At 39.0% G+C, this 24,910-nt stretch overlaps 1 protein-coding gene and 1 long non-coding RNA gene across 3 annotated transcripts in view; one reads left to right on the top strand and one right to left on the bottom strand.

Moving 5' to 3' along the window:
- Positions 1 to 491: 491 nt before the first annotated feature.
- LOC115265377 (uncharacterized) overlaps positions 492 to 24,910 on the bottom strand; it is a 324,698-nt gene continuing 300,279 nt past the window's right edge. The window contains exons 6-7 of one of the 2 annotated variants that reach the window (XR_009998125.1): positions 2,982 to 3,049; positions 492 to 2,909 (exon numbers count right to left, since the gene is read on the bottom strand). This is a non-coding gene — a long non-coding RNA (uncharacterized LOC115265377). Of the gene's footprint in view, positions 3,050 to 24,910 lie in introns of both variants that reach the window. The other variant, XR_009998124.1, reaches the window with a different exon arrangement.
- LOC109409792 (titin) lies at positions 15,401 to 17,850 on the top strand. Its single transcript, XM_019683297.3, has 2 exons — positions 15,401 to 16,082; positions 16,145 to 17,850. The coding sequence occupies exons 1-2, from the start codon at positions 16,077 to 16,079 to the stop codon at positions 16,706 to 16,708; spliced, it is 570 nt and encodes a 189-aa protein (XP_019538842.1). The 5' UTR covers positions 15,401 to 16,076; the 3' UTR covers positions 16,709 to 17,850.

Below are 24,910 nucleotides of genomic sequence, written 5' to 3' on the forward strand. Positions count from 1 at the left end.
GAGAATACAAATATGGCTGCCACAATGGCCGACTTGGACCCCTCCTCACGTTTTCAAGAGCACCAATCTTGAAAATTCATAAACAAATGCGCTTGATTAAGAAAAGCTGCTTCTTTTTGTAAGTGAGCAAAGCCGGGATAATCAAGTGCGGCTTGGTTCGATGCTTCATTCGCCAGATTTGTGCCTCTAAAGTTTGTATGCAAAATTGCAATGGGATTTCTTGATGTTTCACCTTAAAATAGGAATCACAAACCGAGGCCATATGTAACACTACACTGTTTACTTGTGTTTAATAGTTAACATTTTTGATCTCGGTAAGCTGATATTCATTTTCAGTATAGAATTATGCACTGAGTTCGAAACGTGAAAGAAGAAAAAATATAGTAGGTAAAGCGGAAATTTGTTCGACTTTCCATACATGACTGTTAATTTGAAATTGAGAATCGTAGCCTGCCCAAGTAACAATTATACTTTTGTGCCAATCCTGAAGTTCTCTCTCTCTCTCTTGTTGGCGTAACGTCCTCATTGGGACAAAGCCTGCTTCTCAGCTTAGTGTTCTATGAGCACTTCCACAGTTATTAACTGAGAGCTTCCTCTGCCAATGACCATTTTGCATGCGTATATCGTGTGGCAGGCACGAAGATACTCTATGCCCAAGGAAGTCAAGGACATTTCCTTTACGAAAAGATCCTGGACCGACCGGGAATCGAACCCGTCACCCTCAGCATGGTCATGCTGAATACCCGTGCGTTTACCGCCTCGGCTATTTGGGCCCAATCCTGAAGTTATTTCCAAGATAGAATAATAAAACTTAGCAATAAAGCTCTTTGTTCTGCAAATCCGAGATAAAATAGGCATAAAATATCTATAAGACGAATCTGGCCCACTCTTCAGGAGATCTCCAAGGCTGCTTTTGAAGACTGCTTTGAAACTAGTTGTATTTAAGTACTTGCACTGATGATTGATTATAAGAACTTCATAAAACTTTAACAAGTATAGCTTGAGGCATGTTGATCTTTTAGCTGTCTTTCCCAAAAGTGCTAGTAGTGCACAATAAATGAAATCTTTTACCTAAGCATTATGCAGATGCGAACAAGTTTTGTTTCATGGATGAAATGTTAATTGAACTGCGAATTAATTTCCATCAAATTGAAATGGCTAAAGCATTGAAATTGCCTGAGAGATCGTTGATGACAGGGAATCAAAATTTTCCGTGCCATACCCACTACTTCGTTAATATGCCATCTAAAACATACGAAAATAACATAGCGCCTCAAGAATAATATCATTCATTAATATACGAAGACAAAAATTTCATATAAAAACAAAGTGCTACGCCACTTTTTCAATTCCTTCTAGACATGGCTGCCGTTCCAAGCGAACAAAACTCGTGCAGCCGCCATCAATTGTTATTACCTTTAATCCAACCCACTTCAAAGCTATGATGGAACTAAGTTGGCTTGCATGAAAGCTACAGCATTTATTGAAGATTGTTTTTACTAGTAGTGATCTTAAGGCAGATTTGTTCGTCTTAAATGAAACTTGTGCGCTTTATTCAAGAGTAACAGCTTTTGACAGTTGTTTGTTTACGTTTTTGGAGCTAGAAAATTGTCTCTGTACATTTCGCGTCAAGATGTGCCAATTCGATGATATTTTCGTGTATTTTTGCAATAATGAAGTGCAACTTACTAAAATTACTTTATTTAGCATGTACATAAGAAGAATCACAGTAAGTACCCATATCATTTTCGGTTCGTATAGCTGTGGCCTGTATGAGTAACTAACTAAAGGTAGGGCGACAGCAGCAAGCTACTCGCATTTTTGATTGGCTATAAAATAATCAATTCGGTGATATGATTACTTTTGAGCATCAAAATGGTTAAATTATCAGTGAGCAAAAAGATTAAATGTTTACATTTGCATGAGAACGCAGTTTAACTACCAATTTGTTGCATAATTCGGAACCAACATTTCAAAAGGGCGTAACTGCATTTGGAAGTAATACCTTCTTTCAAAGCTGTAGGTCGTACTGCCTCCCTTACACTCAAACCACCGTGGTTGTCGGAAAGAGGAGAGTTTTTCCCATCTGGTACTTGTTGTGAAAAACATGGAAATCATAACACATGATCCACAGCTTTAAAAGAAGACGATGATTCCAAAAGCAGTTACGCCCTTTTGAAATGTTGGTGTCGAATTTATCGTTTGGGTTGATAAGATAGTTCATTTTTTTATGATTTCGCTTAGTTCTTGTTCCAGAGTAGTGGCTCTAGCTCAAGAATAGAAGGTTTCAAGCAGTTTTTAAAGAAGGATAACTCAGATGAAATGCACTTCAATAAACGAAGCATAAACTTCTATTAAAATATTTTGGTGTTATGTGTTGAAAATAACTTCAAATACGACTTAAAACTGATGATAAGATGAAATATTCTAGTAGATCCAGTCGTTTTATGCGCAATTTTTAAAATTAACTTGAAGAAAACCTAAAAACCGCAAACGAACGAAGATTGTTTTCTCTTGATAAAAACAATCACAAATGTTCCATGAATTGGTCATGCTACGATAAAGCTTCCATAAAAATAAACAAATCTAAATGGAATTTAAATTGTTACTTGGGTGCTGTGCGTCAGCGGCTGCGCTTTCAAATGTGTCACACGTTTTCTCTTCCCGCATTGTTTTGATTATAGCCGGCCCGGTCGGATTGAAAAATTTTGGTGACCAATTAGTCTTGTAGAAGTTTTAATAACCGTCATAAAAACCTATACCTTTTATTTTTATTTTATGATGGTTCCACGAACTTCTGCTAGTCTACTTGACTAAAAAATGTTACTTGGCTTCCACAAATTGTGCCTCGGAAATTTTGCCTTGAAAATCAATCTTCAGATAATTCGCGATTATTGTGAGAGTTATGGCTGAAAGTGGATTGAATTTAGGTTTATTCTTGTTTCAATGTAGCCTATGAAAAAGTGCGAATTGTTACCTACCCAAATTATTTTATAGAACTGCTTGGTTATACATTAGTTATCCAAAGATGGCAATGTTTCTGTGAGAGCTGGAAATAAAAGGAAAATTGAATACAAATTAGTTATTTTAAACTAAGGATTCTTTCTTTGGTAAGTGGTGCAACATTTTTTTAGTTTCAGTTTAGTTTTAGTTTAGTGGTCAAGTTAGGTTTGAAACGTAGTACTTTTCGACACATTTGCATCAGCGGGGAAAAGTAGGTCATTTCATCACACTTCAGCCAATTGAAAAGTTTTTTAATTTTTAGGATTGCTATGATGACCCCTTCAAACGCTTTCCTAAAGACTTTCCCTTCCACTACTTGACATTTCAATGATTCGATGGTTCCTTCAATATCGCCTCATCGTTGCTAATTCGCCATATTTGCAACGTAACTGCTTTATTTTCCTTACTGAAATCTCCCGAAACACCCACCACCATCCATCCAAAAGTCAATCTCAGTAATAAAACGCAATCCCCAAACTCTGTATCCTTCCTGGGCCTGACAGCAACCAGCAATATTCCCGATCAAGGGAATCAAGGGAACGGGGTAGAAAACAACCCCCGAGGCACCGCAAACGACTCTCAACTGACCACCACCCAGATCCCGAATCCCGGATTGGGTTCGCTTGGTGGACACTAATCATTTAACACCTGAACTAAAGTGTTGCCCTCTTGCCACCGCCGACGACTGGTCAGCCGACGAAGGGACGAAAAAAAATCCCGTGCACAAGAAAAAGGTGAGATAAAAATCAAGAGGTGAAAGATATAAATTACACTTGGTCACGTTATTAAATGCTTTGGCTTCCATTCTCCGGGCGGATCGCAGCAAGCCGGTTGTGGGGTGGATTTTTTCATGGCTTCCCTTTCCTGCGCCCATAGCCCATCGTGGCAAGAGGCAAGAGGCAAGCTTACTTGGATGAGGGTGGTTTTGCTGGTCTGCATGAGTGTGTTGTGAAGGAGCAGGTGGGGTCCTAATGGAAACATGTGTCGGAAGATTTTTCATACGTGTGTTGCCGTGGCGGTCTGAGTTGGGACGTGAGTTGTCGAAGGGAAAAATTATAGAGTGCGGTGTGTTATCAAGATCTGACGTGGGTACCGTGTGAAAGTAATATGTTTGCTGAAATTGAACTTGATGACCGGCAATCTGACACGGTTTGTTTGTGCAAACATGATAATCACGAGGCGTTTATTGAAAAAGATAGGCAAAAATGGTCGCTTGCATTAGGGTCTTTACTTTGTGTAAGGTCGCGAAGCGATTCGGTAATAGAATTAGCACGGCTTGGTCATAAAGGCCTTACCGGAGGAGAGGAGGGCGTGGTAAGGTAAAGAGATTTGTCGTAAAATAACTAAGTAATAACAATAATTAGAACAAAGTAAGGACAAAATACTTGCAAATGCAGAATAACTCAATCAGTTATTATCGTACCACTGCGAACAAAGTCAAAGCAAACTATTTTTTTCATGATAAGATTAAAAATATGTTTTCATAAATATGTTTCGAAGCTGCTCTTGGATGTGTTAAAAATAGGATTACAATGATAAAACAAGATAAGTGCGTAAGTTGGAAGACATTTTATATCAATTATCTTCACAAATAAACAAACTCTTATCGTAGTTTTGCAATAGCTACAGATCTTGTTTTACGTGTTTGCCTGATAATAACGTTGAATTCCGAACAGTATGAGCTAACATTAGCACAAGCACCGGTACCATTTATTGTTTTCACATCATCCACAATGGAACAAAGCAGGCGCTGAAATTTTATGTTTCTAAACGATGGGATGAGGCAGATGACAGTAGGTTATTTTAGCACAAATATTTTATGATATTTCAATTTTTATCGGAATTTATTATTGATAACGACGTGGCACCTGAATTCCTTTGTCACTCATGACGACGTTCGGGTCTGATCGGATTTGCTCGATCGACCCCTTCCGTTCCGCTCAGAATCCGTGGTTATAGAACCTTCGTATAGATAACGCGTACCACAGTATAGCCAGCTTATGATGAGAACATGTACAGGTAGCGTGCGTGATCGGAATCGGAAGTGGTTCGTTTCAGCTTACGTGGAAAACGTATCTCCCAGTAGATTCCCATCACCGTTCGGCGCGGCCAACTTGGATGGGAGGTGGTAGACAGGCAGCGAACGAAGACGAAGTTCACAGTGATTACCAACCTACTACGTTTCCGCTGACAGAGCGAGCAAAGGAAACCGAAGGGAATAGACTCGTCCGTTTGGTTGTTCGTTCGCGCGAGCAGAAGAAACTGTAAGCAAGTCTTGTTATCCCTCGTAAGCACGTGGAGCACGTATTCAGGTTGTAATTTTATTAGAGGAAATATAACCCGCAGCGACCTCTGGCTCAGCGGGTGAACCTTATTGTGAGCACCGAAGACACAGAAACTGTGAGGAACTTCCGCCGCTCTTGTCTGGAACGATGTCTTTTCATCACAGGCCGTTAGACAGAGTGAATGGATTTATGGATTCAATATGGGATTCAAGCAAAGGAACATGGTTTCTTGCGAGGGAACCAAAAAAAAAAGGAAATAGTGATCAGAGATAAAACCGATTTCTTCGTTTGAATTAGGCTTTGATTCGTAGGCAAGGACAGAGGATTGGTAATTACCAGAATTGTTCTGTTAACGATAATTCGTTTAACGAGTATAGCTTCATGATGAATATTAAGCGATTCCTCTGATGAAGTGTTGGAAACAAGTTACAACTCTAACAAAAACACCACATCTATGAGGTTTACAAGCAAATCCAGATGAAAGCATCTCGAACTCACTGCTCAAACATAATTCCCCTAATTGTTATTACCACACATAATCAGCAAACCAATCTTTTTGTGACCCACAATCCATAATAGGAAACTATCGCAAATTAAATCACTCCTTTAAAAGCACTGCAAACCGTAAACGAACATCGGTTCAGCTCGGTATACACCCAGACTGATCGCACTTATCGTCGTCTTCTTTTTTTTCTGAGCAGCACCGATCGGAACAAATCGACTATTGTCGATGGATCAATTATTTTCAACCGCGCCCGCTCATCGCAGTAGGCGCCGCCGCCAAAATAAAAAAAAAACGGTCAAAACAAGAGAAAAGTGCTACCATTAGCGTCTAAACAGCAGCGGGCGGGCGATGTCTGCTGTGTTTTTTTGTTCGGTGAGTACGTTAATTAGGTGATTCAAAAGCAAAGGCTTTGATTCTCACGGCAAGTAACAATTTCAAGTCAAGTTAGTTTTGAAAATGTTTTGAAACACGCCCTAAAAAATCAATTACTTTGTTTTGATTTATTCAATAAACTTTTCATTTTATTTCGATTAATCTTTTTGATCTTACTTGACTTTGTAATGCAAAGCTTTATTTCAAGCCTTTAAGGGTTGAATATTGATGGATTTCAAACTTAAAAACCAACTCTGCATGAGTCTTGTGATAACTACTACAACTACGCATGGTAATTGCACAGCGATTAAATTCGACCATCATTTGAAGCCTTGAAAAATGATCGTCAAAATCGTATTTATCAAGAAGTGCACAAAACGATTTGGTCCCACCCTAATGCGACGTACATGGGCAATCGATTTAATCGGCAGCGACCTTGAAAGATATCAGAATAAAAAAAAACTGAATGTGTTACGCGATTCCATATGTTCAACGCTTATTTATGTATGAAAATAAATGCAAAAAATAAAAGGAAAAATCTGTACCATCTAGCCCCGTTGGTTTGACCCCATCTAACCTGAGCACATTTCAATTGGACCCCCTCTAATCTGCAAATCGTTCAAACTAAAAATGGTTCAACCATCATATTGCTCATGGAACGGGGTGAAACGGAACGTACAATCAAAACAAAACAGCAAAAAGGGTTGCCATCAGGGTTACTTGAAGTTCAAATTAAAAATGAACCCCATTGGTTTGCATGAGATGTCGTTCAAACCAACGGGGGTAGACGGTATAAGCAAAATTGTTTAGACGCTACATAAACCTTGAATCTTTCCCAACCGATACGATTGAATAGTGTAGAATGAATTTTTATTTATCATTTATTTGAGGGGCATTGATGCGAAAAGATCTGTCAGTATCGTAACACAAACAAAACAAAAAAAAAATAACATTTAGAGGGTGTTTTTTCTTTAATTGAAATTAAACATTAAAAATGTAGCAGAAACGTCAGCGTTTAGGTCATTTTACGATGAAAAGCGTTCCAGAACCCCCGCAAACGTCCATGAAGTCCCATGTACCACTTTTGAAATCTGCTGAAAATCCTCGGAAACTTCATGAAATGCCTTCGAAAGTCTTCAAAAATCCCCATGGACACCATGCAGCGTACCTGAGACCCTCTGAAACCACTGAGAACGCACATGTAACGCCTCTAAAACCAACCGAAATTCCTCTGAAGCACATAACATAAGTGGAACTCCATGGTCAGAGCGAAGGAAAAAGTTGTATCATTTTCCAGCACGCGAAACTGTTATATCTTTCATAAAAGGCGTCGAACTGTCACTTATTTTGGTAAACAAAAAACATCTGATCCAACCAGCATTCCAGTTTTGGCAAAAAATACAGGAACGAAGATTGGCATCTGAGGTATGCGCAAAACTAGCTGCTGGAAATCCACTTATTCATGTTGCCATAAATTCATTGAACTCTTCGAAATATCACATCCACGTTCCACATATCGATCTTCCTTTATATTTAAAGCTATAAAACGTACTTTCGACTTGAGTTTACAAAGTTTATTACAATTTATGCCCTATTTTAGATCTCCACGTGCTGCCAGTCTAGATCTATGAGGTCTTTGTTTTACTTCACAGCAATGAAAAATGGTATACATGCTGAAAAATAGTGTGGCAATAATGTTATAATGCATTTGACATTTCGATGCCCTGTATACCAGCGTTCGAACTCGGAAAGGCATCAACTTTTTGAGCCAGAGTTCCACTTATGTTATGTGTCTGAAGCTCCTGAAGTGTCTCCGAAACACCCCTAAAACCAGCACCTACTCGGTCTTTATGTAAAGCACAAGAAACCCTTCAAAACGTCTCGGGCGTCCTCGGGCATGCGTAACGCCTCTAAAGCCAACCCGAAAATCTTCGAAGCTTCAAGAAATGCCACTGACATCCCCTTAAAACCACCTAAACGCACCTCAAGGACTTTTAACGCACCTGATACCCCCTGTAAGCGCCCCAGAGACCCCCTGGACTCTTGCTTAAATGCTCCTGAAAGTTTTTGGTATCCCCCAGAAACCCCCTCGGATACCCTGGAACGTCCTTGAGACCCTTTGAGTGATTCAGGTATGATTCACTTCATATTCAAGTGACTCAAGTCCGATTCACTTGCTATTCTTTAGAGACGAACCAGCCAAGGGCTGAAAGTCTCTATAATAAAGATAAATCAATCAATCACTTGATATTCAAGTGGTGCAGGTCTGATTAACTTAATATTCAAGTGATTATGGTATGATTTGTTTCATATTCAAGTGGATTTGATCCGTTTCACTTCTTATTCAAGTGATTTAGGTCTGATTCACTTGATATTCAAGTGATTCATGTCCGTTTTACATAATCTTCAGGTGATTCAGGTCTGATTCTCTTCATATTTAAGTGATTCAGGTCTGATTATCTTCGTATTCAAGAGATTCGGATCTGATTCACTTCATAATTAAGTGATGCAGGCTCGATTTACTTCATATTCAAGTGATTATGGTATGTTTAATTTAATCTTCAAGCGATTCATGTCCGATTCACTTCATATTCAAGTGATTATGGTATGATGCAGTCGATGTCCAAGTGGTTATGACCTGATTTACTTCATACTCAAATGATCAATGTTTGATTATTATTTTGAATCTGATCAGAATCGCGAAGTAAAACTTCTTAAACATGCTAAAATTAACATACTCTAGCTAGCGGCAGAACTTTGAACTAAACTGTTTGCCTTCCGGGGTGCAAATGACCTTCTGAACAACTTAGCCCAAGACACGAACATTTTGTTTTATCAAAATCATGAGATAGAGCTTATTAAAAATGCTTATATTTTATGCTCACTAAGGCCACCTAGCAGCAGAATTGCGAATCCAACTGCTTGTCTTTACGATGCCAAAGACCTTCTGAACAACTTTGCCGAAGACTTGAACTTTCTATATAATTGGGACTGTGAGATAGAGCTGGTTAAAAATGCAAATTTTTACATATTCACTAGCGTTGCCTAGCGGCAAAATTGCGAACCAAAAACTACTTACCTTCAGAATGTCAACTGCCTTATGAACAATTGCCAAATTCCAACTTATCGGGATCGCGAGATATAGCAGCATAAATTGACAAGTTTTTAAGTGATGCTAAACTTTTCAAGCTGGTGGGCATTTTTTTATCACCGTACGGGATTTGGCCGAAGGGTCCCAGATATTCATGAAACTTTTTCCAGAGGCAGGGCTCATGAATATATGAACACAAAAAAAATTGAGAAAAATTCAAGGCATATTTTCCCGGAAAACTCAGGTGGAAATTCTTTGTTTTCCCCTGACATTACTTACTTTGAGAAATCATAACTCAAGAACGAAGCATCATAGAAACAAAGTTTTTTTTAGAAAATTAAAGCAAATTTCCTCAGAAATAAAAGAAATATGAACTGGAAAAAGTTTGCCACAAAATTTTCCACAGTTGAGAAAATTCGTAAAGAAAAGCCGGAAAAACAATGCCCGAACTCGTAAAAAAATATTTTTGGGAAGGTTATTCCATAAGTTTTAATCGCTGAAATTTTTGGAATGCGCTTCTTTTTCGTTTTTGAGTTATGTCCAATTTTGTTGAAAAATGTCCAAATGTGTCCTATAAGCCTTTTCTTTGAAAAATCATAACTCAAGAACGAAGCATCGTAGAAACAAAGTTTTTTTTTAGAAAATGAAAGCTAATTTTCTCAGGAATCAAAAAAAATATTAAAAGGAAAAAGATTTACCCAAAATTTTTCACCGTTGAGGAAATTCATGAAGAAAAGCCGGAAAAACTATGCTCGAACTCGCGGGAAATTTTCAAAAACATATTTTTGAGAAGGTAGTTTCATAAGTTTTGATGGCTGAAAATTTTTGAATGCACTTGTTTTTCGTTCTTGAGTTATGGTCAATTATGTGAAAAATGACCATATAATATATGCGTACATAGTTATTTTTAACAAAATTGACCATAACTCAAGAAAGAAAAAAAAAGTCCGTTCCAAAAATTTCAGCGATCAAAGCTTATGAGATTACTTACTCAAAAATATTTTTTTGAAAATTTTCGGCGAGTTCGGGAATAGTTTTTCCGGCTTTTCTTTTTAAATTTTCTCAACAGTGAAAAAATTTGTGGAAAATATTTTCCACTTAATATGTTTTTTTTTATTCCTGAGAAAATTTGCTTTCATTTTCATTAAAAAACTTTGTTTCTACGATGCTTCGTTCTTGAGTCATGATTTTTCAAAGAAAAGGCTTCTATAACCTCGCAAACCAAAAAAAAGTGGATCTTAGGGCTAAAAATCTCGTTTAAACAGATAAAAAAAGTGCATTCCAAAAATTTAGGCGATTAATGCTTATGAAATAACCTTCTCAATTTTTTTTTAAATATTCCACGAGTTCGGGCATTGTTTTTCCGACTTTTCTTTACGAATTTTCTAAACTGTGAAAATTTTGAAGAAAACTTTTTTTTTTGGATTTCTGAGATATTTTACTTTCATTTCCTAAAAAAATCTTTGTTTTTATGATGCTTCGTTTTTGAATTATGATTTTTCAAAGTAAGTAGTGTCAGGGGAAAATAGGCGACCCTGAATTTTTCTAAATTATTTTTTGTTCATATATTCATGAGCCCAGCTTGTGGAAAAAAATTCATAAAAATCTGAGACTCTTCGGCCCAATTTGTACGATAATATTAAAAATCCCTTTCTGTCAGAAGATGCCTAGAAGGCTGTCAAGCTATCTTATGTGAACTTCTTTTTTTTTCTGGGGATTCCCCTAGGATTTCCCTCTGAAGATTTCTTCGGGAATTCCCTTTTTAAATTTCTCAAGGAGTTAGTTTCCTCTGGATATTTCAATGGAAGAATTTGAGGAATCCTCCAAGAGTCTATTTTCAGGGTGTTTCCTCATAGGACTCCCTCTGGGAATTCCTTCAGGAATTTCCTTTTCTGATGATTCCTTCAGGTGTTCCCTCGAGGGATTTCTGCAGAAGTTCCCTCTGGGGATTCTTCTGGGATTCCGCCAGCAGTTCCTTCTGATCATTTCTCAGTGGATTTCCCAGAAGTTAGTTCAGTTTGTTACATCTAATGAATCTTCCAGGAGATCTTCAGAAGTTCAGAATTCAGAAGTTTCTTTTGGGGATTCCCTAGGATTGTCACTTGGGGATTTCTTCTGGAGATTTTCCAGGTTTTTTTTCGAGGTTTCTGCAACAGTTCCCTATTGAGATCTCTCCAGGAGTTCCCTCGGGTAATTCTTACAGCAGTTTCCTCTGTTTTTTTCCCCCTAGGAGTTCCCTAGAGTTTTTTTCAATTCCCCCTGAAGTTCATTCACGCGTTCCTTTTCGAACTCTTGTTGTCGATTCTACCTTTTCCCATTGATTTACATTTTCTGAGGAAATCTTCAAAGGCAATTCCTGGTAGAATCCCCAGAGAGAATTTCTGGTACGCAGGGAGGTACTCTAGGCCTAGAAAAAACAAGATCCAGACTTTATTTTTCTGGATTGATCGATGCTTAGTACCCACATATTTACTGCTTCGGGTATATGTGTCCCGAAAGATGCCCTAGATCGCTGTTTTGATAAAAAAAAAGATGATCTTACCCAATAAGTCTCTGGTGAAATTAATACAGGAAGTCTGGAGAGAATCTTAGAATAAAACCTGGAAAACATCTACATAGTATAAAAAAACTGAAGAATTTCTTTGCTAGTGGAGCGGGCCTGGTGTGATGGTTAAAGTACGTGACTATCACGCCGAGTATCTGGGATCGAATCCCAATCCCGATAAAATCACAATCCATCGGAAGAGAAGTGATGTGTGAGTCCCGAGATGAATAGATGAATCTCGTTAATACAGATAAAAAATCTTGGCGCAATTTTTTGATAATTTTTGATTTTTACACATGCAACCAATAGCTTGAAAACTCATATCTATTGGCAAATTGGCCAACTGTTATAAAAGTTTTGTGCTTTGAGGAATACTTGATCAGCTTGTTTTATCAAACTGTGTTCAGATATCAGCTACAAAAATTTTAGAACATGAACCCACATCTTGTATCTACCTAATGTAACGGCGATGTTTCATTTTACAAGAGAACATTTTTAAAATTAAAGAGACAATATGATGATCTGTGAATGTATTGCAACCATCGCTTACGCTTGATTAGCTTTATACAACTTGAGAGTTGTGCGACATCAGAAACTAGAGCTAAATTACGTATTTCGGTATAGCATACAGGCAAAGAATAAGAATATCAAGAATGCGCACTCCGTTGATACTCGGGGGGATACTACCGCAGCGCTATCTGCGGATGAAAGTTCAACCTTGCGCATACCAAAACATACGCACACCACCTTCTCTTATGACATATCACGAACACTGTTGCAGAGAGCTTCCACCTTGATACGCTTAGAGAGCGCCACTTCTCTTGTCGCTTGACGTTTACATAGAAAAAGGCAGGAGATGGCCAACCCGGGAGCTTCTTCACAGCTGCCGAACAACGTCAGCGTACCTAAAAATTTTGGTGGTACTGTCAGATTCAAAGCGGCAAGCGCTACTTTTGAAAAGGACGAAAATCGACAATAACAAACCGCACAAAAAAAAATTAAAACATTAAACAGGAACCTTAATTTGTTGTTTCCGCTTTTTTGTGATAGGTAAATGCAAATTAAGTGCGGCATGATGAATTTTGTTTACTAGAAGCGAGGGTAAAGGCAAAACAGTCGGCTTTCATAAAATTGATAAGAAACTCATGTTTTCTTCTAGTGCGGTTATTAAGCACCACCAAGTAATAAATTAGGTTACTTATGCTAACCTTTTACAGCTACATATCTGGGGGCAAAGCCAAAATAGAAGTTAAAAATAATCATTTGTTGATGTTTTTTTTCGAGTTTGATCTTCGGTTTGGTCTAGCATGCGCACTGCGCAGTCACCAATTAATAAGGAAGACCGTTCAAACATGTGCTTTTATTACATTTCTTACATCAAATAAAAAAGAAAAATCAAAATAATTTCAATTTAATGAGCATTAGTTTTTGCGCTTCTGTTGAATACGTCCTTTTGATACGAAACGCTAGCCTCTTGTTGGCTTCCACTCACCACGAAACAAAAAGATGTTTTCGCATGGACAAAAATTGTTGCGTCAGTGAAGGATGGACCCGTTGTTTACGAACAGTAGCGACATCTGCGATTTGCAAGTAGGTACGTGAAACTGAGCTCATCTGTCAAGTTACGGGGGGGTTGGAGATGGCATACTTCCTATTTTTATTCTTTGATGGAGGTATTTCGAAAAGCTTCATATAGACAACCTTGTTTAGGAAGGTTTTAATGAGTATACTGTATTTTGTGAATTTATTTTGGGAAAGTATACCCCTATTGTCAGTTTCTTTACTATTCAGGAAATAATTCCTCATTATTTTGATTTACTCGAAGTGATGTTCCAAGGTACATCGAATATGTAAGTGTTTTTTAATCTCCAAAAATATACGGTGATTTCCTTTAAGGTTGAAGGATTCGTCATTGACACAATCGTCATCATTGAAAGTTCGAAAGCAGTTTTCTCCTTCAAAACTGAGATTTATGCAGTGAAAATGTGTTCACTGTACTCTATTCTTCACCCACAATATAGTGAATACCTTTTCACTGTGGAAATTTCAGTTTTGAGCAAGAAAACTGCTTTCGAATTTTTCAATGATGATGATTATTTCAATGACGAATCGACGGCAAGGTTCACTCAAATTTCAACCATCGCGCAACAATAATGACAATGTCACAACCTGCATTTGTTGCGACAATCCACCCAGTTTGACATAAGTTTGTCCTAACTTGAACAGAATAGTATAAACATCGCACACCACCAGTTTAGAGATTTTTATGCCTTACATTGTGATTATAGATCGGTGACTTCGAGTCAGTAAACATCAAACAGTTTTGATTTTATGGGTTAGTGATAATCGAGTTAAAAAGTACGCAACAAATTCGGCTTCCGTTTTGTCTGCAGCAAAAATTTTCGAGATCATGTCATTATCTGTTACCAGTTGGGATAAAGAGTAATCGCCGCGCCTTCTTTGTTGCTTGTTTGGTGCGTCTTTCGTCCGATTCCAAATTCACTGAGTTTTTATTGTCTCTATGTATTTTATGCGACTTTTGTTCGCGATTTTTTTTTTTTTTTTTGTAAACCAATCCGGGTTATAGGAAACATGTTTACGTCGCCGTCTAGTCATTGGCACTTATTCTCTTATTATTTCAAACAGCTTTGCATTAAAGACTCCAGTGGCACTATTCATATCAGTTCACGCCTCGATATAGTTTACTTGTCTTTATTATTTAGTTAAATTCTAATATTTTCATAGTTTACTGAACGTTAATCAAGTATTAGGTACTTCGGGTTCATAGTCGATGGGGGCATTGTTATTAGAAACAAACTGAGATTATTCTATTGGTGAGTGAAATACTTCGTTTTTTCATAATGGGGTTAAAGACTTGAAAACAAATAGAAATTCATTGAAAAGAAATGGATCATTGTAGATACGCCCGTATGATACTAGTTACGAGGTTTATATTTGACAAATTCTCCAGAAAAATTTAACGCCAAGTGAAGAGAATAAAAACGCGGCAGAAAATTTTAAATACAATCAATCACACGCAAATCTTGCTGCGTTCTGTTTCATCAAATGCATATTTATAGGAACTATTCTTGTTAGTTTGATTTGATTCAGTGTCCACTAAACATATACCTATACGCTAAAACTAATAAAATTCCAAAAAATGATGTCGTGAAAACATTCTTGAAACACTGAACGCAAATTTTCTTCCATATTGTAATTGGCAGGTCCGGTCATCAACCTGACCATACCTACCGAGAAAGCACGACTGACGGACTTCCCCATCTCTAATTTCTAAAAAGTGTACGTCAATAATTTCCACCTGTTTGCGCAATACATATACATAATTGTATTTGGCTTTTTACATACATAAAGCTACTAGAGCCCCGCTCAATCAATTATATCAATCTAATACCTCACAGCCAACCAATCGACCCTTACGTTTTGACCACAAAATTCCGACCAACCACACTCGTTGCTGCACTCGCAGTCGGCGTCTGATGCTAGATCTCGGCTCACATTAGCTCTCGTGGTGCATCATCATATGATAATTGATCATTAGCATTCGTGGTGGATGCTGCGCCCAGCGCCTACTTCTCTCGAACGCAGTTTGGCGAATGCGTGTTGTTTCGGAAACCACAAAGGTTTGCTCGAACTGGCGTCGAACATTGCTCCCAACTCCCGTCTATAGAGGAGAGGGGGGGGGGATGCTTCTGGTTTTACATTTCAATGAACCAGCTAGCCAATCATTCGGATCAATTAGTGTTCGACATGATGCTGCTCGGTGTGATTTGTTAAGTGCGCCCAAAGGGATTCCTGCGCTTGTTTGAATTTCGAATGGTAGTTGGCTTTGGTAGTAGGCGCCGCCTGAATCGTTCTGTCGCGGGCTACTGTGATTGCTGCTCAGCCAGCTCATACTGTGACCGAATCAAGTCAATCGCTTCGTGGCCAACTTTGATTTAGGAGTTCATGAAGAATTTGGTATGGGAAAAAAGACGTCATTGTGATTTGCAAATCTGTTGAAAGACAATGTGGCCGACGTGGTCGTGACGACTCGTCAGTAGAGAAAAGACGAGCGTCGAGCGGTATTGGCCGGAGTGCGTCGATCGCCCGGTGCGTGGTCACCGCTGCAACGAGAGTGAGAGTTGTATAAAAACCACCACCTTTTCGGTGGCCACCCATCAGTCAGCTGTGCTCATCTCACCGGTTCATAACCGAGAAAAAAAAATACACTTTTGGTGTGCGCTGGGACATCATTTCTGCTACGATACGCTCGTTATGAAGGTAGGTCTCCTTCAAGGCAGCTATGTACCGTAGATAGTAACAACTTGGCGTAATTCACCTAGGCGTTCGTAATCTTTCCAATGGCCCTGGCGATCGCCGCCAGTGCAGCAGTCGATGATAGCAAAAAGAGCAAACGGGACCTGTGGGACGATCTCGGAGTGGCGGACGATGTCTCGTTGGAAGGTCTTTCGGCGGACAACCACGAGTTCGAGAACTTCCCAGAGGATCTGGAAGAGTGGAGCCCAGCCGTGCCAGAACCGCAAGTGAAACACGTTGCAGTGCCCTATCCGGTAGAAGTGGAGAAACACATTCCCGTTGAAGTCAAAGTGCCGGTTCCAGTGGAGATCGAGAAGAAGGTTCCGGTTATTGTGGAGAAGAAAGTCCCAGTGATCGTGGAGAAGCGCGTACCCGTCCACATTGATCGCCCAGTGCCATACAGGGTCGAAGTGAAGGTGCCCGTGATTCATAAAGAGTACGTCGAAGTGCCAAGACCATTTCCGGTGAAGGTTGAAAAGCGTATCCCGGTGTTCCTCGATAGGCCAGTCATTGTGGAGAAAACCATCCCACTAACCATTCACATACAAGAAAAAAAGAAGAAGAAAACTGGTTTCCCATTGTGGGGCTGAGAAAGTTTTGTTTTCGTTTATAATTGTTTTGAAAAGACTGAATAAAACTTGTATTCCTGTTGTTAAAGTTTTAAGTTGTAATCGACGTAGTTGGCGGTGTCACCGTATTCAAAATTTCACAGCCTACCTTGTTTCGGCGAGTCACGTGCACCACGTATTTCACCGATTGACATTTAGATTAAACCACGTGCGCCAAAGCAAACAGTGCAAGGACATTGTGCAAATTAAATTAAAGTCCCTTCATATGTACCAACGGGGGGGGATAGGTATTAATATTTAAAACAAAATGAAAACGTTTTTGAGGTTACGTTGGTCGAAGCAAGCGCGCACAGTGTGCCACATATTGTGTGTGTGCACTGTGCAGAGATACAACAATTTATTTAGCACCGACCGCAAAACGACGAGAGAGGGTTGCTGCGATGCGACGAAATGGTTGTTGAAACTTGTTCCATTAAAAGGGCTCGATGGGGGAAATGTGTGCACTTACTGCTGAGCTGGTGCAGTGGATTTTGATGTGAATGTGGCTGTGATACTAAACTGTTGTTGAGCGGAGTTTCGGATGTGTCCTACTAGTCGTAGCTTTGCTATGATCGATTCCTCGGATGAAGTTTTCGGCTGGAGAATAGGGTGGGGATGGGTGGAGTTAGAATTTCAATTTAAATTGTTGATGTTTTATTCATCATGAAAATCCTCCGTCGAGATGAGCACGTTGTTAGTCGATCGAGAGGAAGTGGAGAAGTTTTCGTTTATTTTTTGTAAAGTCCATTTGACGGGGCTGCCGAGCTGCATAAGTACATCGACTATCACGGTTGTTGGATGTTGGAAAATGTGTGTAATTGAATTTAGTTTTCGGAGTTTAATATTGAATTTGTGATAATTTTGGTGCAGTTTCAGCGGAATAGAAGGAAAACGTAGAGAATGATGCTACTTATGCCGTTTTCGTATTTATACCAAGGAAATAACTGAGTCAGTGGAGAAAAATAACATTTTTTTTTTCAAACGAATCTAAATTGAGTCCAAATTATCACTGCAATTTGTTTCAGGTTGTGCAGTTCTGGTACATAAGGTCATACCGATCAACTTTTCGATTGAAATCAAAGTAGGTCGGTTATGGCATGGGTTTTCCATTTTTCATAACCATGGACTTCATACATGCAATTTTAGGCACTTCAAAACAATGGATGCGGTAAGAAAAATTGATTGTGTGGGGAAAACTGACCTACTTTAATGTTTGATGTGCATACAACGAAGGAGAACACATGCGATACTCTCAATCTGTGAAATCTGAAAGAATAACACACCAAACAGCGAACCAGTCAACGCACATATTACTCTAACTGCAAAAAAAAAACGTTGTCAATCGAAGTAGGCACCGTGCCGCGTTTGGTTTGGCGGAGGAGGGTAGAAACAACAAAACAGGAACAGCAGGCTTAGAGCTCATAACCGGCACAGGGAAGCGAAATGTTTTTCATCCGGTGATGTTCACTGCTGAAACGACGTATCTATCGTCGAACAGAACAACAAACAGCAATGTATCAGTTTCCTGGCTGCCTACATTGGCAGTTTGAGCTTGTTTACGGGTCATATTTGACGATTGCCAGTGTAATTTTCAGATTTTTTTTTCTGTGCACATGTTGAAATTTAAAACGATGGGAAATTCGAACTGCTAGGTTTTTTGCAATCTCAATTGCGCTTCTAAATTTTTATTCCAAGTTGATTTTCATAGATTGACATACATGTAGAGTATGTATAGATGTTTTTCCTTTAATATTAGAATACCACGAATATTTTTTCAAGGGCTGTTTGCAGTTCAGAAGGAATTTCTCAGCCTATCTTGATGCATGGGAAATCTCTTGCCTGAATCGCTCAAGAAACCGGTTTTCTGCGGTCGCAGTATGCAGTTGCAAAGAAATGACAGTTCATATGGCAATCATAATACAGTCGACTCTCTACATGTCGATGTTCTACATCTCGATATCTCTCCATATCTCGATGGTTTGGTCAGTCCCTTCAATCTACACACATTTTACCTTTCTACTTGTCGATATCTCCTTATCTCGATATCTCTCTATCTCGATGCGATCTCGATCGTTTTTGTTCTAGGTTTTCTCTCCATGTGTCGATATGCCCGTATTTACAGGTTGCTAGATCTCGTTTCTTAGGAGCAAAACATTCTGGGAAAGCGAAGTGACATTTGTTTGTTGATGGTTTTTCCTAGTTACGGACGGTTTTTCAATCTAGTGTGCATTTCAAATTGGTTCTTGAATTCGATCTCTCCCTATCTCGATCATTGGCGTAGCTAGGATTTTTTTTCTGGAGGGGGCCCAGGGGGGAGGCCTGACTTGAGATGACTTTTAAGCGGCATGGTCGCGCGATATGTGAATATGCAAATCGGCATTGCAGTTTTAAGGAATCAAATGACTGTTTTAGAGTTGCTCGTATTGTTTTTTAAACTATAAACTCCAGGAATTTTGCAGTGATTCCATCATGGATTCATCCAGAGATTCCTTCAACAATTCATCCAGAGATTCCTTCAGACATATCTTCGAGGATTTTTCCTAAAGATATAGAGGTTCTTCCAGTGATTGTTCCAGTGCTGTTTTCGCGGTTTCCTTCAGGAATTTCTCCAGAGATGGTTTATGGTATTCCTTCAGAGATTTCTTCAGGGATTTCTCCATGTACTCCTTCCAGAATTCCAGAATTATTTGAAATATTTGTGAAGTATTTCTGCAGGAATGTCTTCCAGATATTCTTTTAAAAAATATAATAGAAATTATTCAAAAATCAATCCAGGAATTGCTTCAACATTTTGTACAAAAAATCCTTTAGGCGTCCATCAAATTATTCCTTCAATACTTTTTTATTCAAAGATTCCTACAGAAACTCTTCCAGGAATTCACTAAGAAAGCTCTCCTGAGACTCCCTAAGGATTGCTTCCGGGATTCCTCATGGGGTATCTTCAGAAATTCCTCCAAGAATTCTTCCAGGGATTACCCCGGGATTTTTTTCTGTGATTCCTTTAGAAACAACTTATGGGATTATTGAAAAAAAAATGCCTCCTAGAACTCTTCTTGGGATTCAGTTATTCTTTCAGGTATTGTTTCAGAAACTCCTCCAGGAATTAATCGAAGACTTCCTACAGGAACTGTTTAAGAGATTTCCTTAGGAATTCCTCTTGGGATTGAATCCGAGATTCCTCATGAGGTTTCTTCAGGATCTGCTACAGGGATTCATCCAAGAGTTCCTTTACGTACTCTTTTTTGGATTCCTTCAGGATTTCCTCAAGAATTTCAGCGATTTCTTCAGTACTTCCTCCTGGGACTTCTCCAGAAACTTATCCTGGAATTCCCTCAGAAATTGATCCTTGAATATCTTCAGGAATTCGTCCTGGGGTTCCTCCAGGAATTCCTCAAGGTATACCTCCAAAAATTCCTCCAGCAATTGTTCCAGGATTCCTCTGGGTATTCCTGTAGGGATTCCTGTAAAAAATCTTACAGGGATTCATCCTCTAGAGATTCCTCTAGGAATTTCTCCAGAGATTACTCCTGGTATTCCTTTAGATATACTTCAAGAAATTCCTCTAGAGGTTCCTTCAGGGATTCTTCCTGAAAGTTCTCCAGTGATTCTTCAACAAAATCCTCCAGGAATTCCTTCAGGGATTTCTCTAGAGATTCCTCATGGAATTTATGCAGGGATTGCTTCAGGAATTCCTCTGGAAATTTATCAAGGAATTTCTCTAGAGATTCCTCCAGGAGTTGTTACAAGCATGTCTCCAAGAATTGTTCCAGGGGTTCTTCAAGGCATTCTTTCAGGAATTCTTCTAGGGAATCCTTTAGAAATTACTCTAGGAATTCCTCCACCAATTATTTTAGAAATACCCACAGGCATTCCTCCTGGAGTTCCTTCAAGGATTTCTATAGGACTTCTTCCAGGGATTTATCCAGGCATTCCACCAGGATTTCATTCAGAGACTCCTCCAGGAATACCTTCAAGAATTCCACCAGGAATTACCTCAGGATTTTTTTCAAGAATTCCTCCAGGAAATGTATCCAGAAATTGATCCAGGAATTTCCTTGGAAATTCTTATAGCAATTCCTCCAGGAATTTTTCAAGGAAATCTTTCAGGCATTCCTTTAGTAATTCTTTGAGGATTATTTTTAAGGAATTCCTTCAGGAGTTTTTCCAGGGATTCCTCCGGGAATTCTTCCAGGCTTTCCTCCAGGAATTTCTCCTCCAACGATTCCTACTGGGATTCCTTCAAAGATTTCTCCAGGAGTTATATCATGGATTGCCCTAGAAATTCCACCACGAATTTACCAAGGATTCATCTAAAGATTCCAGATTCGTCCAGGAATACCTCCGATGATTCCTCTGAGAATTCTTCTAGGAATTTCTCCAGGAATTCTACTAGAGATTCATCTAGGAATGCATTCATTGATTTTTTCAGGAATTCCTCCAGGGATTCCGCCAGGAATTTTCTCAGAAAATTTTCCTGGCTTTCCTCCAGAAATTGTTGCAGGGATTCCTGCAGAAATTCCTTCAGGGATTTTTCAAAGAATTGCCCCAATGATTCTTTCAAGAATTTCTCTAGAGATTTCTCTAAGGATTCCATCAGCAATCCGTCAAGAGGTTTCTTCAGAACTTCGTCCAGGGATTTCTTCTAGCGATTTTTCCAGGAATTCCTCCAGATATACTTTCAGAAAATCTTCCAGCAATATTTTCTGGGACTCCGCCAGGAGTTTCTTCTTAATTTGTCCACAAATTCTTCCAGGATATCCTCCAGAGATTCCTTCAGGAATTTCCTCAGGGATTTCTCCAGGAATTCTTCCAGGGATTGCTCCAAGAATTCTTCTAGCGATTCCTTCAGGAATTTGTCCACCAATTCCTCCAAAAAATCCCATAATTGCTCTAATGATTCCTCCAGAGATTTTCCCAAACATACCTGCAGGAATTCATCTAGAGATTTCTCCAGGAGTTTCTTCAAGGGCTTCTCTAGAGATACCTCAAGGAATCGCTCTAGAGATTCCTCCAGAAATTCTTTCTGGGATTCCTCCAAGAATTCCTCCAGAGATTCTTACAGAAAGTTCTCCAGTAGTTCTTCCAGAAAATCCTCCAGGAATTCCTCCAAGAATTGCTCTAGAAATTACTCTAGGAATTCCTCCAGCAATTCTTTCAGGAATACCTCCAGGTATTCCTCCAGGGATTTCTGTAGGAATTTCTCCAGGGATTCATCCTGGCATTCCTCTTAAATTTCACCAGGAATTACTCCAGAAATTTCTTCTAAAAATCTTTCAGTATTTAACCCAGAAATTCCCTCAGAAATTACTGCTGTAATTTTCCAGATTTTTTTTCCCAGGAAATCGTCCAGGGATTCTTTCAGAAATTTCCTCAAGAATTCTTCCCGGAATTTATCTAGGATTATTCCAAGATATTTCTTCAGGCATTCTCCTCCAGGGACTGCTCTAGAAATTTCATCTGCGTAGGGTCCACAGGTCGTCCTCCACATGGTCGACCCACCTAGCTCGCTGCGCTCCACGTCTTCTTGTATCGGTCGGATGACTCTCGAGAACCATTTTAGTCGGGTTGCTATCCGACATCCTGATGACGGGAAGTCCTCCAGGGATTATTTCAGAAATTCTTTCAGGAAATTCTTCAGGAATCTTTCCAAAAATTTCTCCGGAAATTCTCCCAGAGTTTCCTCGTGGAATTTTTCCAGGAGTTTCTGGGAGTTCCTCCTGGGATTCCACCAGGAATTTGTCCAGAAGTTCCTTCAGGCATTCCACTTGAGGTTCATCCAGAAATTGCTTCAAGGATTTTTCCAGGGATTTCTTCCAGAATTCCTCTAGGGAATCCTCCAGGAATTCATTCAGCGATTTCTTCAGGATTTCTTCCAGGGTTTGCTCCAGGAATTTCTACAGGGTATCCTCCATGAATGTCTCCTGGAATTCCTCCAGGGTTTCCTCCAGGTATTCGTTCGGAAATTCCTCCAAGAATTCAAATTTATCTAGGAATTATTCCCGGGATTCTTCAAGCGATTTCTTTAGAAATTTCTCCAGGGATTCCTTCCAAAATTGCTCTAAGGATTCCTCCAAGAGTACATCCAGGGATTCCTCCAGGTATACTTTCTGAAATATCTCCAGGAATTCCTTAAGGGCTACGAGAGTTCTTTCAAGGATTGTTCCAGAAATTCATGTAGTTATTCCTTTCGAAATTCCTTTTTTTTTTCTTTTTTTTTTAAATTACTCAGACGCTCGGTTATAAACAATCCCTCATGGAAGGTTTTTTTTTGTAGAAATTCCCCGGCGAACTCTTGGTGGATGTTCCGGTGGAACACCTGGAAGAATTTCAAGAGGACTTTCTGCGAAATCCCAGATAAAATCCTTCGTATGCCAGAAGATTCATCATTGTCCCAGTATTTCTTCAAAAACTCCATGAAGTAACCGCCAGAGTCCCGGCAGAATTCCTCCCACCGTAGTCCGAACCCCTAAATTGCAGAATTTATAATTAGTATCTATCCATAGTTCTCGCTGTAATACTATTAAAAGTTCCCCAGAATCCCAGCGCAATGTCTCTCATCATTATTTTCCTTGGCAAGCTTCGCAACTCCGTTGGAATCTCACTATGTATTTGGATTTTCCCGAGGATTTTCCCCAGAAGCCCACCCAAAAGTTATAAATTCTAGATTGAGTTTAAATAAGGGCGAAAGTAACATGAGAGAGTTCTCGTCATCGACTCTCTCTTCTTCAAATTAAAGAATTATTGAATCATTTTCCCCTCAAGCGCGCGAAAAAGTACATTCAATTTCAATAACATTTCCTGAGGAAACGAACGAAACGAAATTTCTCTAAGTCCAAATCGTAAACAACTTGATGCCCTTTTCTTCGCATCCTTCTTACAGCATCGTTTCGTTAAATTGCTGTCAGTTAAACAAATGTCAAAATTACTTACGGAAAAAGGTGGAATTTTACTTGAGCGCTCTACTTCCCAAGTAACATTTTAAGTTTTGTTCGGCTCCGTAAGAGATCTTCATGACCAATTTTATAAAACTTGCAATAAAACTGATTTATACATCAAAACCTCTTGATAACTTCTTTAAGAGCATCTTCCGGCTAAGTGGACCACTCTCGGAGTGGTTTTGCAAACCACATTAAGAGTAGCAATAAAACTGTTTTAAAACCTAGTTGAAAAAAAAATCCATTCTCGAAAAGAGGTTATGATGATTGTTGATGTTTTTTTTCAACAAAAATTATAACAGCTCAAGATGCAGAGAAGCTTCTCCGATGGCACGTAAAGTTTAGGAAGATACATTATTCGTAAGTAGAAAGCAGAAAGTAGAAACATAAAATTAATGCGCTTCGAAAACAGTGAATATTATCATCTTGGAACGAATCACAAGAACACTCAACTGAGAGAGTTTATTTATGCGGGCATGTTATGGAAATGACGGCAAACTATCAATTCACTGCTTATTTGAGCAAAATTAACTATTTTCAATTCACGTCAGCTAATTATTCAATATGGCGACGACCATAATTAGCAAAAAGAAAACGAAAGCAAGTTTACTTTTATGATGACCGCAATAAACCTAGCAGTGTCGTAGTTTCTGCTTTTTCACCAACAGATGTCGTTACTAACCGAGCGGATTGCCATCTGTTGAGAGTTTGAACAGTTTTATTGTGGTAATAATGAATGCCAGAAGGTTTACATATCGGAGAGTTTTGTTTACTCTTGAAATCTGGCTTTATGAATATCTTCAAGTATACTATAAAACATTTCATCAATGGTTTTCATAAAAGTAGTCATAAAACTGTGAGTTTTAATTATTGCTGGAATAAAACCCTAATAAAAATCAAAGAAAACCAGTCAGCAATGGAATGGCTACTTGGGTTGGCAACAGGCCCCACAGGCCCCCCCTCTAGCTACGCCAATGCTCGATGGTCCCTTAAATATCGAGATGTAGAGAGTCAACTGTAGAAAGTTTCTGCCAAGAATCGGCCAAGAAGTTTCTTGAGCGATTACTTTTGAACACGAAACTGGGCTTTACTGTTAATGTTTTACTATTTAATGTCCGAAAAAGTATATAAACCATGTTTTGGGTAACGTGGGCTACTAAGACACAACAATAGTAGGCTATGTGTTATTACTAAACAACCACCCATGATTATAACCATCCTTTCTTCCGGGGTGTTTGATTATTGCTTG

The sequence above is a fragment of the Aedes albopictus genome, chromosome 2 (genome assembly GCF_035046485.1).
Source record: "Aedes albopictus strain Foshan chromosome 2, AalbF5, whole genome shotgun sequence".
NCBI classification, from domain to species: domain Eukaryota; kingdom Metazoa; phylum Arthropoda; class Insecta; order Diptera; family Culicidae; genus Aedes; species Aedes albopictus.